Source organism: Hyperoodon ampullatus, assembly GCF_949752795.1.
Source record: "Hyperoodon ampullatus genome assembly, chromosome: 10".
Lineage (NCBI taxonomy): Eukaryota > Metazoa > Chordata > Mammalia > Artiodactyla > Ziphiidae > Hyperoodon > Hyperoodon ampullatus.
This window is the reverse complement of record NC_136923.1, coordinates 1,128,540-1,145,096: the sequence shown is the minus strand read 5'-3', so window position 1 is coordinate 1,145,096 and position 16,557 is coordinate 1,128,540. Positions and strand designations below refer to the sequence as shown.

Genomic DNA, 16,557 nt, shown 5'->3' with positions numbered 1-16,557 from the left:
GGTGTGTGTGTGCGTGTGTGCGTGTGTACTGGGTTATTTGCTTCTGCCTCAGCAATGGAACCCTTCCGAAACCAGAGCCCCAGCCTGTGGATGTTGGCCTCGCCGCCCGTGCTCCTCCTCAGGCCAAGTGCTTGCTGACCCCCGAGGATACACTGGGCCTGGCAGCCTCAGGAGAGCTCGAGAGGCCAGCGTGAAGTTGGGAGGGTCACTGTCCGTCAGCGTCTAACGCAGCCAATGTGACCCACGGTGCTGTTTTCTGCTTGGCAAACTCTAACCCCTTCCTCAAAAGCGAAGCCGGGACTCCCAGCCACAGGGGAGTAGCTGGTGGAAGAACTACGGTCTCCTCCAGGAAAAAAATTAAAGTTGGAATTTAAACATCTGTGTGAAGGCTTCTAAGGACAAGACGAAGTACGACTTGATGGCCAAGGTGATGAGGAGAAGGGACCCTGGAGGTGAGTGTTCATTCCTGGAGCCGCCCCCCCATCCCCCTGAGTTTTTGCCAATTCTTGGTGTTGGGCAAACAGCTTCTGCTAAAAGGCAGAGAGGCCAGCAGGGTCTCTGGAGCTCTCTCGGGACGGTAGAGGCACAGCATGGCTGGGACTCAAGGGATCGGGACTCCAGGGAGAAGGGAGGCACACTCAGGGGTTTTCCTCCTTTAAAGCATTCTTCAGATCCTTGAGCTCAAGAAGCCTCATGGCAGGAAACTCAGAGCCTAAGTAAAAAGCCACTGAAGGGCAGAGTAGAATTCTCAGAAGTTTCATAGAGTTGAGGAAGCAAACATGGGGCTTTCGAGCTCGCCAAGAACAAGGAGCCCTGGACAGCCAGACCCCAGGGACAGGGGTCAGTCAGGAAGCCTGAGCTCCACCAAGACTGCAGGCAGGACCCAGTCAGCTCAGTCCATCAGGGTTTCCGTGATCTGCCTTCACGCTGGCCCATCAAGGACGGGGTGAGCACCTCTGGGGAAGCTTCTGTACCTCCTCTAATGCCTGGCATTCAATCAGGAAGTACCAGGCACACGGAGAAACAGAACCACGAGGGAAAAACAGGCAACAGGAACAGACCTGCAGATGACTTCAAAAGAACTACAAGGAATATGTTCAAGACTTCAGGTGGCAAAAACCAGAATCCCACCAGACACTGGGGGAGAAACTGCAAACAGAATTTCTAGAATTGAAAAAATGCAATAATTGAAATTCAGAATTCAATAAATAGGCTTAAAGCAGATGACACATTAGAGACAGGATTAGTGAAGTGAAAAGTCAATAGAGAAGACTCAGGTTACAGCATGGAGATGAAGAAACAGTGAGGAAAACCAGAAAAAAGAGCGTGGAGACACGGGAGACACTATCATTCCGGAGAGGAAGAAAGACAAGACAGGCAGAGTTTCATCTGAAAACGGAATGACTGAAAATCTTCTAAAACTAAGGAAAGGACATCGAACCCCAAGCAGGAGAAAAGAAAGAAAATTTAAACTTGGGCACACCACAGCCAAAATGCTAAAGAACCAAAGACAAAGTCTGAAAATCAGAGAAAAAAAGAATTAGTACAAAGGAGGAACAATAACATCCACACCGACTTCTCCAGGGAAAAATAGGTATCACGGAGTAGAAAGAGTCCCTGAAAAAGCCAATGGCAAGGGGACTGCTATGTGCTTCCAATTGAGGGTAAAGTGAGGATGTTTCCAGACAATTCAAAACAGAGAGGCTCTGTGATCAGCAAACTACACTGAAAGAAACACTAAAGAAGTAGTTCAGTGAGAAGCAAGTGATCCCAGGAAGAACCCATAAATCCACACAGGGTAACGACGCAGAGGATCTGAGCAGGGCTGAGCGACGTCTCCACGGAGCTGCTACGTCACGCGCACATGGAAGGTCTGCCGGAGCCAACCACTCACTGGGCCGTGAAGACGCTCAGAGTGTCTCGAGGACTTACGGCGTGTTCTCTAATCACAGAATTAAACCAGAAATCAACGCTCTAGAAGGGAACGAGAAAATGACCAGTGTCTGGAAAGTAGGCAATGTATTTTGAAACAATCTAGGAGTCAAAGACATCAGAGTGAAAATCAGAAAATCTCTGAGCAGAATTATATACCAAAAGTTGTAGGGTGTAGCTAAAGCTGCAAAGCAATTGCTACTTCAAATGCATATATTAGGAAGGAGAGCAGGCTGGAACCGGCTTCAAAGTCTCGGGCTCTGGCTTCTGCCCAGTCTCCTCATCCACCCCTTAAGCAGCCCAACGTCAAGGCCTTGAACACGCTAATCGCTTCCTGCCTGGGGCCTCCGCACCCGCTGACCTTCTTTTGAGAAGCCCTCTCTCCCTCCTTGCTTGCTCTGGCCCACGTCTTGGGTCCTGAGGAGTCAGTTTAAGTGCAGGACACCCCCACTCCAGGCCCGCCCGGGTCTGGGGTCTGGGTCGGGGCCTCAGGCCGAGCTTCTTCACTCACTGTCTTTCACGGCTCATCACTGTCATCAGCCGTTGTTTGGGCAAATGGTTTTTGTGTGGTTAGTTTTTAAATGTTGTTTGTCATCCCCTAAATGCTGTAAGCGCCCGGCTGGCAGGAACGGAAGCTGTCTTCTTTGTGGTCCTGTCACTAGTGCCAAGCAAGGTGCCTGGCGGATGCAGGTGCTCTGTGCTCCGTGTCCGTGTGTGAAAAACGCACAGGCATCTGGTTAACCACCTAAGTGACCGCTCCATGGACTCAGAGTTGCTAAAAGATGCCCACTGTCTCAGAAGAAAATGCTCCGACCGATATGACCGCAGTCAGCAGCTGCATTTACTTCTGTGGTATTTACGATACAACTGACAAACATTTGCAAATGCAAGGACTCTCCTACCAAGGACTCGGTCCCGCCCCGGGTTTTAAGTAAAACAACCTCTGACTCTGCCTCCTTGTTGGCTCTGTTTGGGAAATTACAACCGTTTTTTTAGTGATCTCAATTTACATATTAAATCTGTCCCACCTATGCCATGCTAGGTGTGGTGAAGGGACAACTGAATAAACGGCCACCATCACTAACCACCGTCACGCAGGCACAGCAGCAGCCGCTGACGGCCCAGGTCCACCGTCCACGGGGGTCTCACCCGCAGACAGGAAACCCAGCAGGAGGCAGGGCCAAGGTCTGGGTCCAGGTCTGCTGGGCTCTCACCTCCGTCCCACCGCCCACCTTACGTCCACAGGGGCCTCCATGGGACAGCAAAGCCGCCAAGACAAACAGTGAGGCCCCGAGGCCCCGAAGCTGTCCAAGCTGAGCTTGGCCCCCGCCGTACGTCCAGGCGTGGCTGTGGGCAGGTGAGGGAGCCACCCGACCTCTCTGGCCCCAGTTCCCAGTCTGCAAGATGGAACCACCGACAGCAGACGAGGGACACCGACCCTTCAGTCACACGCTCTACAGGGGGCGTCGCCCAGGATGCAGTGGACAGAGTCCCCCTGCACCACACACGCCACCCCCCTTGCCTTCAGAGGGCACGAGAATGAAAAAGGAGGTGACAGTCAAATCCACCCGAGTCCCCCCTCAGGATGGGGCCACATGGTGGGTGACAAAACGCGGCAGCGCTGACGGCAGAGCCCTGGCAGCTCTCCAGCTCCTTCCCCTGCAGGTAGGTCGAGATCCAGGGAAAGAGGGCGGGGGCTGCCCCACTCGGGAGCCTGGCGAGGGCCTGCCCACTTCTGGGGGTCACATTCCTGGGTGGCTGTCGCCCAACCTCTCCCTGTCACCCACTGCCTGTGATTCCGGTGAGCTGGAATCTCATCTGGGAGAGGTGGGGACCCCACCGGGGCAGCGAGAACGCTCCGTCCTCGGGGTCCCAGGTCTCCGTCGCCCCCCGGGGAGCGGGAGGGTCCTGCTCCCCGGTTCCCCTCACTGCCCCAGGGCTGACCTGCAAGAGAAGATTCTCCTCCCCACACCCTCCCTTCAGTCAGCTCGACCAGGACCCACGGCACCTCCCCGGCTTCGGGGGTCCCTGCGGCGCCAGGTCTGGACGGGATGTGCCCCCTCCGGGCACCCCCACGGCTTTCAGCAGCGGCCTCTCACCCCTGGTCCCCCAAACCTCCGTACGCCGTCACCTCAAGGTGGCAGATCCAAGCTGGTCCCCCTGCACCGGGCCTGGGAGAGGGAGGGGCAGGCATGGGGGCCCCAGCTGATTGATGAAGGTCGACGGGTCCCCAGGGACACCTGCACACAAGGGACCGGCTCTCCCTTCCCCACGGGGCCCCTGCAGACCTTCCTGGACCTGCACCCGAAGCAACAGGCGCATCTGCAGCGGACAGGCTGCCGCACCCCTGTTCCTGACACTCGGCTCCCAGGCCCCCAGCGCAGGAGCGGGACAGGCAGACAGAACACTGGTGCTCAGCCCTGTGCCACCCGACCCTGTCCTTCCAGAGGCAAGACAGCCCCCTGACCGAGTGTCACGCAGAGGCTCGAGGCTCAGGGCCAGGACACTCCGGAACCCGCCCAGGGGCGGGGCGGCCAGCAGCAGCCCTTCTTGACTCCCTCAGGGGCCTGAGCGCAGTGCCCGGCCCAGCTCACAGGACACGCAGGACCTGGTTCTCGAGTGGCTGGCTCTGCCCCGACCCCAGGCGCGGGGATCTGAGCCCCTCGAGAAGCTTGCAATCCGGCCTCGGGGCAGGGAGACTTTACAAACGCAGGTGGAGTTCAGGAGGAGGAAGCTCTTACTTGATCGCCCCCTCCATCTTCGAGGCTGCCTTGTGGAACTGCTGTGAAGACAGTCTGTACGTCTCGAGATTCTGCAACGAGAAAACGGACCCGACCGGTTACCAGACGGAAGCTTCTCTCCGGCCGCAGCCCCACCCGCAGCCGTGCTGAGTCCACATGCGCCGACTTCCTGACCAGGATCGCAGGGAGGTCATGGACCAGCCGCGGCCGCCAGGACACATGGAGCCCCTGGCTCAGGGGTCACACCCCCGCCACGAGCGAGGCCCGGCCCGGCCTGCCCCACCGTGTAAATAAAGTTTTATGGGCACACGGCCATGCCCACGATTTGTGACCGCACGGCTGTGGCGGCTCCTGGGCTACGACAGTGTCCACAGAGACAGCGAGGCCCACACAGCCTATGACAGTCACTATCTTAAAGAAGAAGTTTGCCGTGCCTTCGTCTGGTCCAACCCCATCTTTACGTGGACTCTGCTGCCCAGAGGTGTGAAGCAACTTGCCCGAAGCCACACAGCAGGCAGCGGTGCCGGGACCACAGCCCAGGACCCCCGCACTCACCAGCACTGCCAGGCAGTCCCAGAGGCACATGCTGCCCTCCTTCCGAGGTCACCCCATGTGTGCACAGGGTCAGCAGTGTGGGGACGGCAGCAGGGCAGAGCTGGGCTGGAGCCTGGGGCCACTGCAGCATCCTTCCGGTGAGTCACTCCACTTCTTTGTGCCCCAAGGCAAGTGGCTTCAGGCCACCCAGGCCCAGCACCCCACATGCCACGTCTCCAGAGGAGACCAACGTAAACACAGCTGGCCCCCAACACCAGCTCCTGGCCAAACCCCGTGAGGCTCACGGGTGGACCCAACATCTCCAAGGACGCAGGCTCGAGAAGGAAACCACCCAGAGGAAGCCCAACACGGGGCTGGCATCAGACGCCCCAAAAAGATGCCCTGTGGAGCTGCTGGGCCCGTGCAAGCCTGAGGTAGCCCCTTCCCACCACAGATGGGCAAACGCAGGCTTCTGGCTTCAGGGCTCCCGCGGGGGCCGGTCAGTCAGGCCCTGCAAGCAGCCAGTGAGGCAGGTGAAGGGACCCGCGGAAACGGAGACCCCACGGCCCGTCGGCCTCCAAGCCCGGCTCTCCCACTCCAGCCCCACGGAGTACACAGGGAGCCTGGCCCAAAAGGAACGAACCACTAGTGAAGAGGTGACAGGTGCCCAGATCAGAGCCGTGCGGGTCAAGCACCATACCCCACGGGCCCCATCATCCACCTGCAGGGAAGGTAACCAAGGCAGGCGCGGGGAGCACGTCCCCGAAGCACCTGCAGGGCATCGAAGGCGGAGTCTGTACCCGGGGTGGGGGGCAGAACCAGGCCGGCAGCCCTATCCTGGTACCAGGGCCCCTGGGAAGGGCCAACTGGGAGGGATGCGGAACAGTGTTCCGAGGCGCAGCTGAGCCCACAAAGGGCAGGGGTTCTGCTCTGGGCCGTGCTGGGCCGAGCCCGCTGCCGGGCCGCCACCCCCAGCTGCAGACTGAGGCCGCCCCGCCGCTCCCTGGCACGTTCCCCACCCCTGGACCAGGGAGACAGCCGAGGCCCCTCTGACGGTCAATGGGAGCTGCGAACACCCAGCGCACAACAGGCATGAGATAAACGGGGGCTCTCCCCACCCAGCCCGGCTGCCCCCCTCCAAAGGGACGTGCTGATGCCCAGCCGTCCAGCCCTGATGCTCCAGCCAAGAGACTCCAACTCCACCTCAACCAGTGGACGGTCAACCAACGCTGACCCTGGGGAGGGAGTAAGGACACAGGTGAATCAGGTCAGGCCCTCTCCGCTGAGCAGACGCTCTCCTGGGATGTCCATATTTTAACTCTCTCTGCACACGGCGTCTGCCCTTTGGGTCACTTCCTCCCTCGAGCCCTGTCTCCTAGCCGTCAGGCGGGCAGCCCTCCCCACGGGGCGTCGAGAGGGGCGGGCTCACGGGACGACCGTACCACCCACACGCCACCACTGCTTCTTCTGAAGCCACAAGCCCCCAGCCACCCATCCCCTCCCACAGACAGCCTCGCGGCTCAGGCCTGCCCTCCTGGGAGAGCAGCCGGGCACCATCCCTTTCCAGGGGAGCACCCGCAGCCCAGATGGGCCCACAGACGCTGGGACCCTGCACCTCCATGCACCGCCCGGCTGGGGAGACCTGCATCAGTGGCTGCACTGACTGCGACCTCAGCTTGAACCTGTGGTCGGTGAGGCTAGTCGCAGGAAGTGCCCGCGGGCCAAGAAGTGGTGATAACCCCAGTGCAGCTTCCTCTACAGCCTCGATGACTCAGAGGACCGTCCCCTGCCACGCCCTCTGCCCATCTAACCTTCCTGAGCAGGACAGGCACCGCCAGTGACCCCCTGCCCCCCAATGCCCCCCGCACGTGCCCTGAGGGAGCAGCTCCGTGTCCACCCAGCTTCATGGGGCCGCTGGAAGCCGTGCACTCTGAGGCCTCAGCCAGCGAGAGCAGGGCCCTTGCAGACTCCACCAAGGGGCTTCTGGAAGGACCGGGGGCCCCCCTACCAAGACCCTGCTGAGCGCTGAAGGTCCCACGGCAGCCCAGCCGCAGGCAGTGGGGCCGAGCAAGGCTCCACTCTTCAGGCTGTGCTGAGTGGTGGGGCGGCCGCGTGGATGACACAGCGACCCCCGCAGCCCCGCTGCCCCCTGCTCCCCCCGACCGCTGATCTCTCCTCCCCTAGATTCAGACCCCACGATTTCAGGGCCCCTCCTCCCCCTCCAGCTGCTGCGAGCGAGTCTGAAACCAGAAGACCCGATCTCGATTAATTAAGCCTGCCAATAAAAATTAAATAACGTGAGCGAGAAGGTGCGAGCCTTATCTCAACAGGCTTCAGGAGTCACAGTGTTTCTCCAATTACTTCCCGAGCAGTTTTCATATTTCATACTGTCTGATTTCTCCAAGGGGCTGGATTCTGGAGATCAAAAGAGAGGGAGGGGGGAGGCTGGGGACTGAGGGGGGCTGTCCGTCCCCACTGCAGCCAGGACGGGGGGCCCCTATGGCAGAGCTCGGTCTGCCGGCCTGGAGGGGAGCCCCAGGAACGGTGAGAGGCCGCCGGGCCGTGAGGGTGGGTGCAGGCCGCGGGGGGCGTCTGGCTCCCTGGCTTCTGCGTGAAATGAGGACGGTCCCAGAGCGTGCTCCATACAGTGTCGTGGGAATTGCTACCAATGCCGCTGAGATGGCACATATAAAACGCTTAGAGCTGGTGGGGCCTGGCACAGAGGAAACAAAAAATGTCTTAAAAACTTAACACCCAAATGCACGTCAGCCAAGGGAAAGAGAGGGGCATCTCCTGGAGGAGGCGAGCTCCACCAAGGGAGGGGTTTTCAACCCCTTTGCCTGACCTATCCCCAGAGCTGCCGGCGGTGCCGGCACAGCGTGGCCCCACCAGGAGCGGCTGAAAAAGGGGGGCAGAGGCAGATCCGCTAGGGCGGATCAAAAGCGTGATTGGATGCGGCATCTGTCTGGTCAGTGAAGTCTCTGAGCTGCCGCTCCGTGGACGCAGCCCCACCGGGCGGGGACAAAGAGCAGGCTGGGGGCCAGGCCCAGAGAGACCGCAGGGGCCACGTGAGGATCACGAGCTTGGACCCCTCACCCAGGTGAGAGCATTTCAGCAAACACTTCGGGAGAGTGTAAGAGAGACAGTCACTGGTTCTGCTCTGCGGCCGTGAGCTCTGAACCATCAACCAGGGACACAGGGCCCACGGAGTTCAAGTGGACCCCCAGGCCAGGCGCCGTGGCTGGGACCAGTCAACAGACTGGCCCTTCACACCCAGAGCTATGCTTCCGGTAGGAACGTCTATCCCTCTGCCGGGCGCAGACCGATGGTCAGAGGCAGACGATCCCACCCAGGGGCCAGAACCTCGAGGGAGAGAGGCAGGCCCCAGAGCCGGTCCATCAGCCTCCCGTACGTGCATGCCGCCAGCAAGGGATCCAACATACCGGGGGCCACGCAGACTGGACTCAGAGCAGACACGCGGTTGTGCCTAGAGGAACCTGAAGGCCCAGAGCTGGGAGAGTTCCAGCAAAATCAGTGCAGCTGTCGGGGCCGGGGCTCAAGGAAGCACCAGAATCTGCAGGGAGCTGAGTGAGGATGGGAGACCCCAGACCCTGTGGTGCTTCAACACGTCCAGCCAGTCACCAGGGATACGGAAAACTCACCAGCCTGACTACCAAAGGCCCTCCAAGCCCACAGGAACGCAACGGCATTTGGAGAATCTCTGACTTGAAAATAATAAGAAACAGAAAGAAGAAAAGACAAAAGTGTTTTGTAAAAAGTTCAAATAGTCAACATAAAACTTTTAAAACTGTTGGGTCGGGCTTCCCTGGTGGCGCAGTGGTTGAGACTCCGCCTGCCGATGCAGGGGACACGGGTTTGTGCCCTGGTCCGGGAGGATTCCACATGCCGCGGAGCGGCTGGGCCCGTGAGCCACGGCCGCTGAGCCTGCGCGTCCGGAGCCTGTGCTCCGCAACGGGAGAGGCCACAACAGTGAGAGGCCTGCGTACCGCAAAAAACAAACACAAAAACAAAAAACTGTTGGGCGTGCAGTCAGTGACACAGTAGGTGAACGGACAGAAATTCCGTTTTGTTGCGGGACTGAACAGCTGGCTATTCGTGAAGCCAGTGCAGCATCTTTGCCCGTCCCACGCGTTGGTGCCGGCCCTTCCCCAGTCGCCAGACCCCACCTGGACCCCACCCCTCCCTCCACTCTGCTCCTTCCCCCGACCCCCTTGCGCTGCCCTTTCAGCCACTGGTTTGTTTGTTTGTTTGTTTGTTTTATTATTAGTTTCTGCTTTATAACAAAGTGAATCAGTCATACATACACATCTGTTCCGACATCCCTTCCCTCTTGCGTCTCCCTCCCTCCCACCCTCCCTATCCCACCCCTCCAGGCGGTCACAAAGCACCGAGCTGATCTCCGTGTGCTATGCGGCCGCTTCCCACTATCTATCTACCTTACGTTTGGTAGTGTATATATGTCCATGCCTCTCTCTCGCTTTGTCACAGCTTACCCTTCCCCCTCAGCCACTGTTATTGCTAAACATGACCAAGTGACGCTGGCCGGCTATGCCCTACTCTGCTCGCAGTGGAGCAGACACCCCTTTCCAGACGTGCTCCGGCACTTACCCAGGATGGGTAAGGACCAATCTTGCCCCCACTGCCTGCCCTCATGGATGTCCACTGAGACCCTGTCAACCCCGGGGTGCCTTCCCTCCACAGTCTCCTCATCCCCAGGCACACCATCCAAACGCATCCACGGCCACCTTCCTCAGGGCCACACCCAGGGCTTCCCACCCTCCAGGAGGGCCTTACCTAGGATCCTCAAGCATCCCCAGGACAGTCCCGCCTGAGACCCCCCTCTGACCCTGAGCATGTCCCACCTGTGAGGCACCCTCCCCCCCACCCCCCCCGGAAGGCCCCACGTGGCACACCTGCCCTCTGACCCCACTGACCCCGCCTTTACCCTCCACTCCTCCACACCCTCCTGTCCTCACTTCCTGGTCCCCTGCTTTGCCCTCCCTCCAGGCACTGCTTCCAGCCCCGCCCATCACATCCTGCGACCCTCAGCTCTCACCCAGGTACCTCTGCACCCGGTCACACTCCAGGCCTGGCTGACCCAACCCACTTGCTGTGTCCGCCCCTAGGCCCAGGAGACCCCACAACGAACTTAGGCTCCAACCTCAGGTGAACCTTCCCCACAGCTTGTAATTCTTGAAAATCCAGGACAGCTGCCCCCCACCAGGCCTGTTTCCCAGCCTGAGCTCCTGCCGTGGGCAGAGGGCCGCTTCTCGACCCCAGAGACGTCGGAGGCTGCAGCCAGGCACAGACAGGAGTGTTTCCCCAGGACCAGGGCGCCTCTGCCTTCGCCCACCCCCGCCGGGCCCCGGGGCCCTCGGGCGGCGATGGGCCATCTTTGGGGCTCCGAGGAGGCAGTGACCAGCAGGCCAGGGCTCCTCTGTCTCTTCCCCTCATTTATGAGTGCCTACGGTTTACAGCAGTAAACGAGAGAGGTGCAGCCCTGGCCTTCGCAGAGCTAGCAGCCAGGTTCCAGAAAAACAACAGTTCTACCCAGGAACCAGTGCCAAAAAGACACGGCGGGGTAGGGGTAACACACAGCCAGGAAGGCCGCTCCGCGGACAGCGTGGGTGGAGACCTGAAGGACATGAAGAGGGAAACGAGATGCGGGCGAGGCTTGGGCTGCGACCACCGCGGCGCGCTCTTGGCAAAGCAGGAGGAGTGTGGCTGGAAGTCGGTCAGCTGATGGCTGGGCCAGGGCCTGGCCACATCACACAGGGCCTGCTTCAGGGCTGGCACGAAGCCGGGGGTTGGTCAGGGGACAACGCGGTCTGATTTCCATTCTGGAGGGACCACTGACTGCACCCTCAGAGTCGGGGCACTCAGGACCAGGGTCAGCTCCTTGGGGGGCTGGGGGAGGGGGATGGCTGCGGAGAGCGCAGAGGAAGGGGCCAGAACACGGCCGCCGGGAGGGCAGCACTGCCCTCACAAGGCAGCCAGCCAGGCCTTGTGCGCTGGGTAGCTGATTTTTACACTTCCAGAAACATGTTTGGCTACATGAATATCTAAAGAGTGTGAAAACAAAATGCAGAGCACAATAGAAAATAAAAAGGAATTTTAAAAATGAAGGGACATGAATTTTAACTCCACTTTTGTGACTTACTGGTGACCTGACCCCGAGCAAAGGGCCCCAGAGTCACGGTCTCAGTTACAGGCTGGACGCCCTGCTTCCCAGAACCTCGTCCCCCAGCCCCACCCCAGAAAGCTGAAAGCCTCCCCGCCCTCTGGCCAGTCGGGTGTGCAGCCCACGTGGCCCAGCCCATCCGGGGAAGGTCGGGGACCTGCAGCAGCAGCACTGCCGGCTCGTCCGGCACGGGCGGACCACTCCAGGCCTCACCGGCGCCACCGAGCACGAGCTCCCGGGGGACCTGAGTGCCTGGGACACCTGGGGGCGCAGGTGCACAGAAGCAGGCCCCCACGGGCACCACAGCCGTTTCCTAAAATCCCGGTGCCCTTGGCGGCGCCCCACCCTCCGTGGCTCCCGCTGTCCTCACCCGTCCCCGAGGCCTCGAACCCGTGGGCAGCTCGCTGTGGCCCTCAACCCTGGAGCCACGGGGCTGCCTGAGCCCAGCCCGTAGGCTGCTGGGTGGTCTGGGGTGGGGCCCCAGCGTCGGTGTTTAAGGAAGATCCGGGGGTTCCCTGGGCACCCAAGGTGGGAAACGCTGCTCCAGGTCCCAGAAACCCTGAGGTTAAGCCTGCTTTGTCGCTGACCAGCCTGTGCCTCTGCCTGTGGCCCCTGCTCCACAAAGAGCTCCATCCTCTGGGAAATCTGACTTTTATTTCAAAATTAGAAACTACAGTGGGACACTAAAATGTGGTCCTTTGTATTAAGTTTCCTAGCTGTTTGATATTTTGTGGTTTGAGAAGTTTTCAAAGAAAATCAAAGGAGGAAAGAGGGCTGAAAAAAAGGAAGAGGAAAAGGAGAAGTCTGGCAACCTCCGCGCCCCCGTCTCACGGGCCCCCTTGGCTTCCAAAATAATTGGAAACACGTTCAGCCCCGTTGTCTGTCCTGCGGAAACGCCAGACCTCCTCTTGCTTCTCCTAAACACAGGTGACTTTTCTTCATGGTTGTCACCTCCTCTGATTCCAACTTCTAATTTTAGAACAGTTTCAAAATGTTGGTAGACAGCAGGCTTTGCGGGGATAATATAGCTCAATGTATATGAGGTACAAATTACCTAAGTTAAAAATAATTCTCTCCTTTATTGCAAAAATGACTAATTAACTCAATTGAAGTACCGTAAAGGTTCTTGCTAAGTGTTTACTAAAGGTTCTAAGAGACTCTGGGAAAAGATTTCTTTTCTTTTTGACTTCACCTACAGGAGAGGGAACTCGCCTGTGATGAGCACCCACTGCACGCCACTCCCCAAGTGCTGTTACACAGCTCACGCTGTTTGTTCTGCAGACAGAGTCTGAGGCTGGGAGCTGGACCCACCAGGCGTGTCTGCCCAGAGCCTCCTCCATGTAAGGATTAGTCCAGGCGCTTGAAACAAACAGACAAACAGATGCAAATGAGGGTTTTGGTCCTTCTACAGAACGAATACCTTGATGAGCTGAGACATGAACGAACACACACCTGAACCACCGGTATGTGTTTGCTCTCCCGGCTGTGCAAACGCAAACAGGAAATGTCACAGCACCAAAGAAATCTGCACAGGTTCTCACGGAAGCCTAAAGTTTGGGGGCTGCAAAAGGGTATTTTTTATTTTTTATTTTATTTATTTATTTTTTTTGCGGTATGCGGGCCTCTCACTGTTGTGGCCTCTCCCGTTGCGGAGCACAGGCTCCGGACGTGCAGGCTCAGCGGCCATGGCTCACGGGCCCAGCCGCTTCGCGGCATGTGGGATCCTCCCGGATCGGGGCACAAACCCGTGTCCCCTGCATCGGCAGGCGGACTCTCAACCACTGCGCCACCAGGGAAACCCAAAAGGGTATTTTTAAAAAGGTCCTATTCTCATACCCGCAAATAGAGCCCAACGGCTTATGGGCTGCAGAGACAGCTCATAAGCACGAGCTCCTAAATGAAACAGGCTTGGAGTCGGGTGGTGCTGGGCTGTGCTCAGAGGAGTGGAAGAAGACCAAGAATAAACGAATAAACACACCAGAAATAAGTAAGGTGCATTTAAAAAGATCGTCCTCTGGCCTGAGCAGCACGTGGCAGCCGCCCTCGGGGGTCAGGGGGCCGTCTGCACGAGGAGGGACAGAGCCCGGCACGATTACTGGGGACATTTGCTGCTGCGTGGCGGGGAGTGACACCCCCTCACAACCACCGGGGGAGACGATTCCTGACATGTCACCGTCGGGGGCAGCGGTCAGTGCTGAAGGAACGGGAGCTGTCGTGACCACTATTATTACCACAAGTGAGCTGCTGAGGAAATTAACCTACCGGCTTCTGGAACCACGGATCGGGAGCAAGCGGGGGGGTCAGTGTTCACGGCAGCGGGACCCCAAGGCTGTAGGACCCCAAGGCGGCGGCAGCTGATGGGGGGCTCCAGGACCTGGACCCCCAGGCGCTCTGTTCTCCCAGGGAGCTGAGTCCACCAGCCACAGCCCTGGGGGCCGGCAGCTCCCGGCATGAGCTCCGGGCGCAGAGGGTAGAACGGCCCCAGGCCAGCGGCTGGCAGGCTGCAGGGGCGGCTCTTATACCCCCACCAACCCGAAGCCTCGGGCTGGGGTGGCCCAGCCAGGTCAGGCCCCTTCCCGCCACCCGCAGGCACCGTGGGGGGAGCAGGGGGACATGGAGCCCAGGGCAGGCCCCACTGCCCTCCTTCTCCGACTCAGCACTGATGCCCGGCCTCCGGGGCCACGCCCAGGGCCCTCCGGTCCAGCCTGAGGCCCTCTGCTTCCCCCAGGGCCGCCCTTCTGGAAGATGCCACACGGCCACTCCTCCCCGCCCACTGATCCCGCCCAGGCCGCTCTGCTGAAGGGGTGAAGTTTTGCGCCTGAAGGAACCTCGACCCTCCTGCACAGAGCAGCCCTGCAGCTGCCTTTTCTTCCCCTTCTTCCTTTCACAGCCTTTTGTTTCCTTCCATCCGCCTGGAAACCTTATTTCTGCTGCTCAGGGGGAGCGTGTGGCGCAGGCTTATTCCAGCCCTGCGTTCAGATCTCGCACCTTGGAGGAGAGTGTGACAGCCAGCAGGTGCGCGTCACCTGGACTCACCACGCACTGGGGCTCTGCCCATCCACCCACTCACACGCTCCTTCTGGCTGAAGCCACTTGAGTTACCGGTATTTTAGTCATCATGACCCTTTGCCCCCGAACACTTCAGCTGCATCTCCCAAGAGCAAATTAATTCTGATATTCTGAGTAAACGGTAAACAACTACCACAGTCGGGACCCTTCACATCAACAGGATAATTTTCTAATATATAATCTGTATCTGACTGTTTCCAACTGCCCCAGGAAACCCCCCCAGTCCGGGACGCAGTAGAGCGTCACAGGTCGTGCCTGGCTGACATGGCCCGGCCCGCCCCTCAGTCTAACCTGCTCCCACCCTCCCTTGGCCTTTCAGGACACTGATATGTTTCACGAAGCCAGGACAGTTATTTCAGAGAATGTCCCTCAGTTCGAACACTTGTTTTGTCATGATTAGATTCAGGTTAAAATTCCTGGCAGAGGGCTTCCCTGATGGCGAAGTGGTTGAGAGTCTGCCTGCCGATGCAGGGGACACGGGTTCGTGCCCCGGTCCGGGAAGATCCCACATGCCGCGGAGCGGCTGGGCCCGTGAGCCATGGCCGCTGAGCCTGCGCATCCGGAGCCTGTGCTCCGTAGCGGGAGAGGCCACAACAGTGAGAGGCCCGCGTACCGCAAACAAAAACAAAAACAAAAACAAAAACAAATTCCTGGCGGAGAAACGGCAGAGGTGAGGCAGCCGTCCCTCAGTGTGTCCCACTGTTGAGATGAGGAGTTAGGGGGTGGCCGCTAGGCTGCTCTACTTTCCCGAGGGGCTGCAGCCACGCCCCCCATCGCCACGTCAGTGTATGAGGTCACGGGACACTCCTCCCCTGACCCTGGTGGAACTCTGTGGCTGCTTCAAAGTGACACCACGTGGCTCTGGAGGTGGGAACGTCAACACCTGGCACACTGGTGCCTCGCCCTCTGGGAGGAAGCCTGGAACAGCCCAGCCGGAAGGGACACGTAAATGATTCGGCCAACGGTCCAGTGAAGCCCCAGCACAGCCACATCAACTGCCAGGGCTGGTGGGGAGAAGGTTCCAGATGGTTCCAGCCCCCGGCCACCATAGGGCCCCGGCAAGGCCCCTGACGTCAGGAAACAGAGCTGAGCTGTTCCTGTGTCCTGTCTGAGCCCCCGACTCTCAGAGCCCATGACCCTAACCAACAGCTGCTTGATGCCTCTGAATTTCGAGGTGATTTGCTGTGTAGGAACGTAGTAGACCTGCAACCACACCCTTTCCCTCGACAACAACCACGTGGCCTGAAGAGTGATGCTGTAAGAGCATAATTACCCTACTTCCCAACAGTCATGGTTTTTGCCTGAATTGATTATTATTCCAACAGTGGCAAATGGGTGACTGTCTATCATTGTCTCCACATTTATTAGTTGTTGTTCCTTCGTAAACACAGTTTTCCTCTCCTCTCCTCCTTTTGTTCCTGTATATTTTTATGTCAGTTTGGACTTAGATTCTCTTTTTAAAATCCAACGTGTTATAATCCATTTCTGTCATCACTACTGTGTCGCGCAGACAGGGTGTCCCAACTCGGCTCGGGGGGCCTCTTGCAGGCCGTCTCCTGGGTCCCGTAGAGACTCACACGCCCTCACCACGCTCCGAACACTCCTCACTTTTTCACAAGATAAGCTGGTAGCCACCCCAGTAGGTACGCAGCGATGTCTAACTGCAGGTCTAATTTGCATATCCAATAGCTAATGATGGTAAATGTCTTCTCATGTGCTTATTTGCCATCTGTATATCCCCTTGGTGGATTTTTCTAATTGGATTGTTGGTTTTTATTTATTTATCTTTTGCTGGTGCATTGTGAGAGTATTTTCTATATTCTAGACACTAGTCCTTTGCTTGGTGTGTGGTTTGTAGATATTTTTTTCCCCGTCTGTAGCTCCTCTTTTCATCTTCCTCACAGGGCCTTCCACAGAACGAAAGTTTTTAATTTTGATGAGGTCCATTGTAACGTTTTTTCCTTTTATGGATCTTGCTTTTGGTGCTTTTAATCTCAGTACCAGATGTTGTTAGTACACAGCAATCTGTAATGCAGTTGATTTTCATGTGTGGGTCTTGTGTCCGGTGACCTTGCTAAA

At 58.2% G+C, this 16,557-nt stretch overlaps 1 protein-coding gene across 1 annotated transcript in view; it reads right to left on the bottom strand.

The window, feature by feature from the left end:
- Positions 1-16,557, bottom strand: part of CHCHD6 (coiled-coil-helix-coiled-coil-helix domain containing 6) — a 131,662-nt gene that overhangs the window by 19,865 nt on the left and 95,240 nt on the right. The window contains exon 6 of the mRNA XM_079713900.1: positions 4,674-4,744. Coding sequence (XP_079570026.1) covers positions 4,674-4,744 — 71 coding nt within the window. The remainder of the gene's footprint in view (positions 1-4,673; positions 4,745-16,557) is intronic.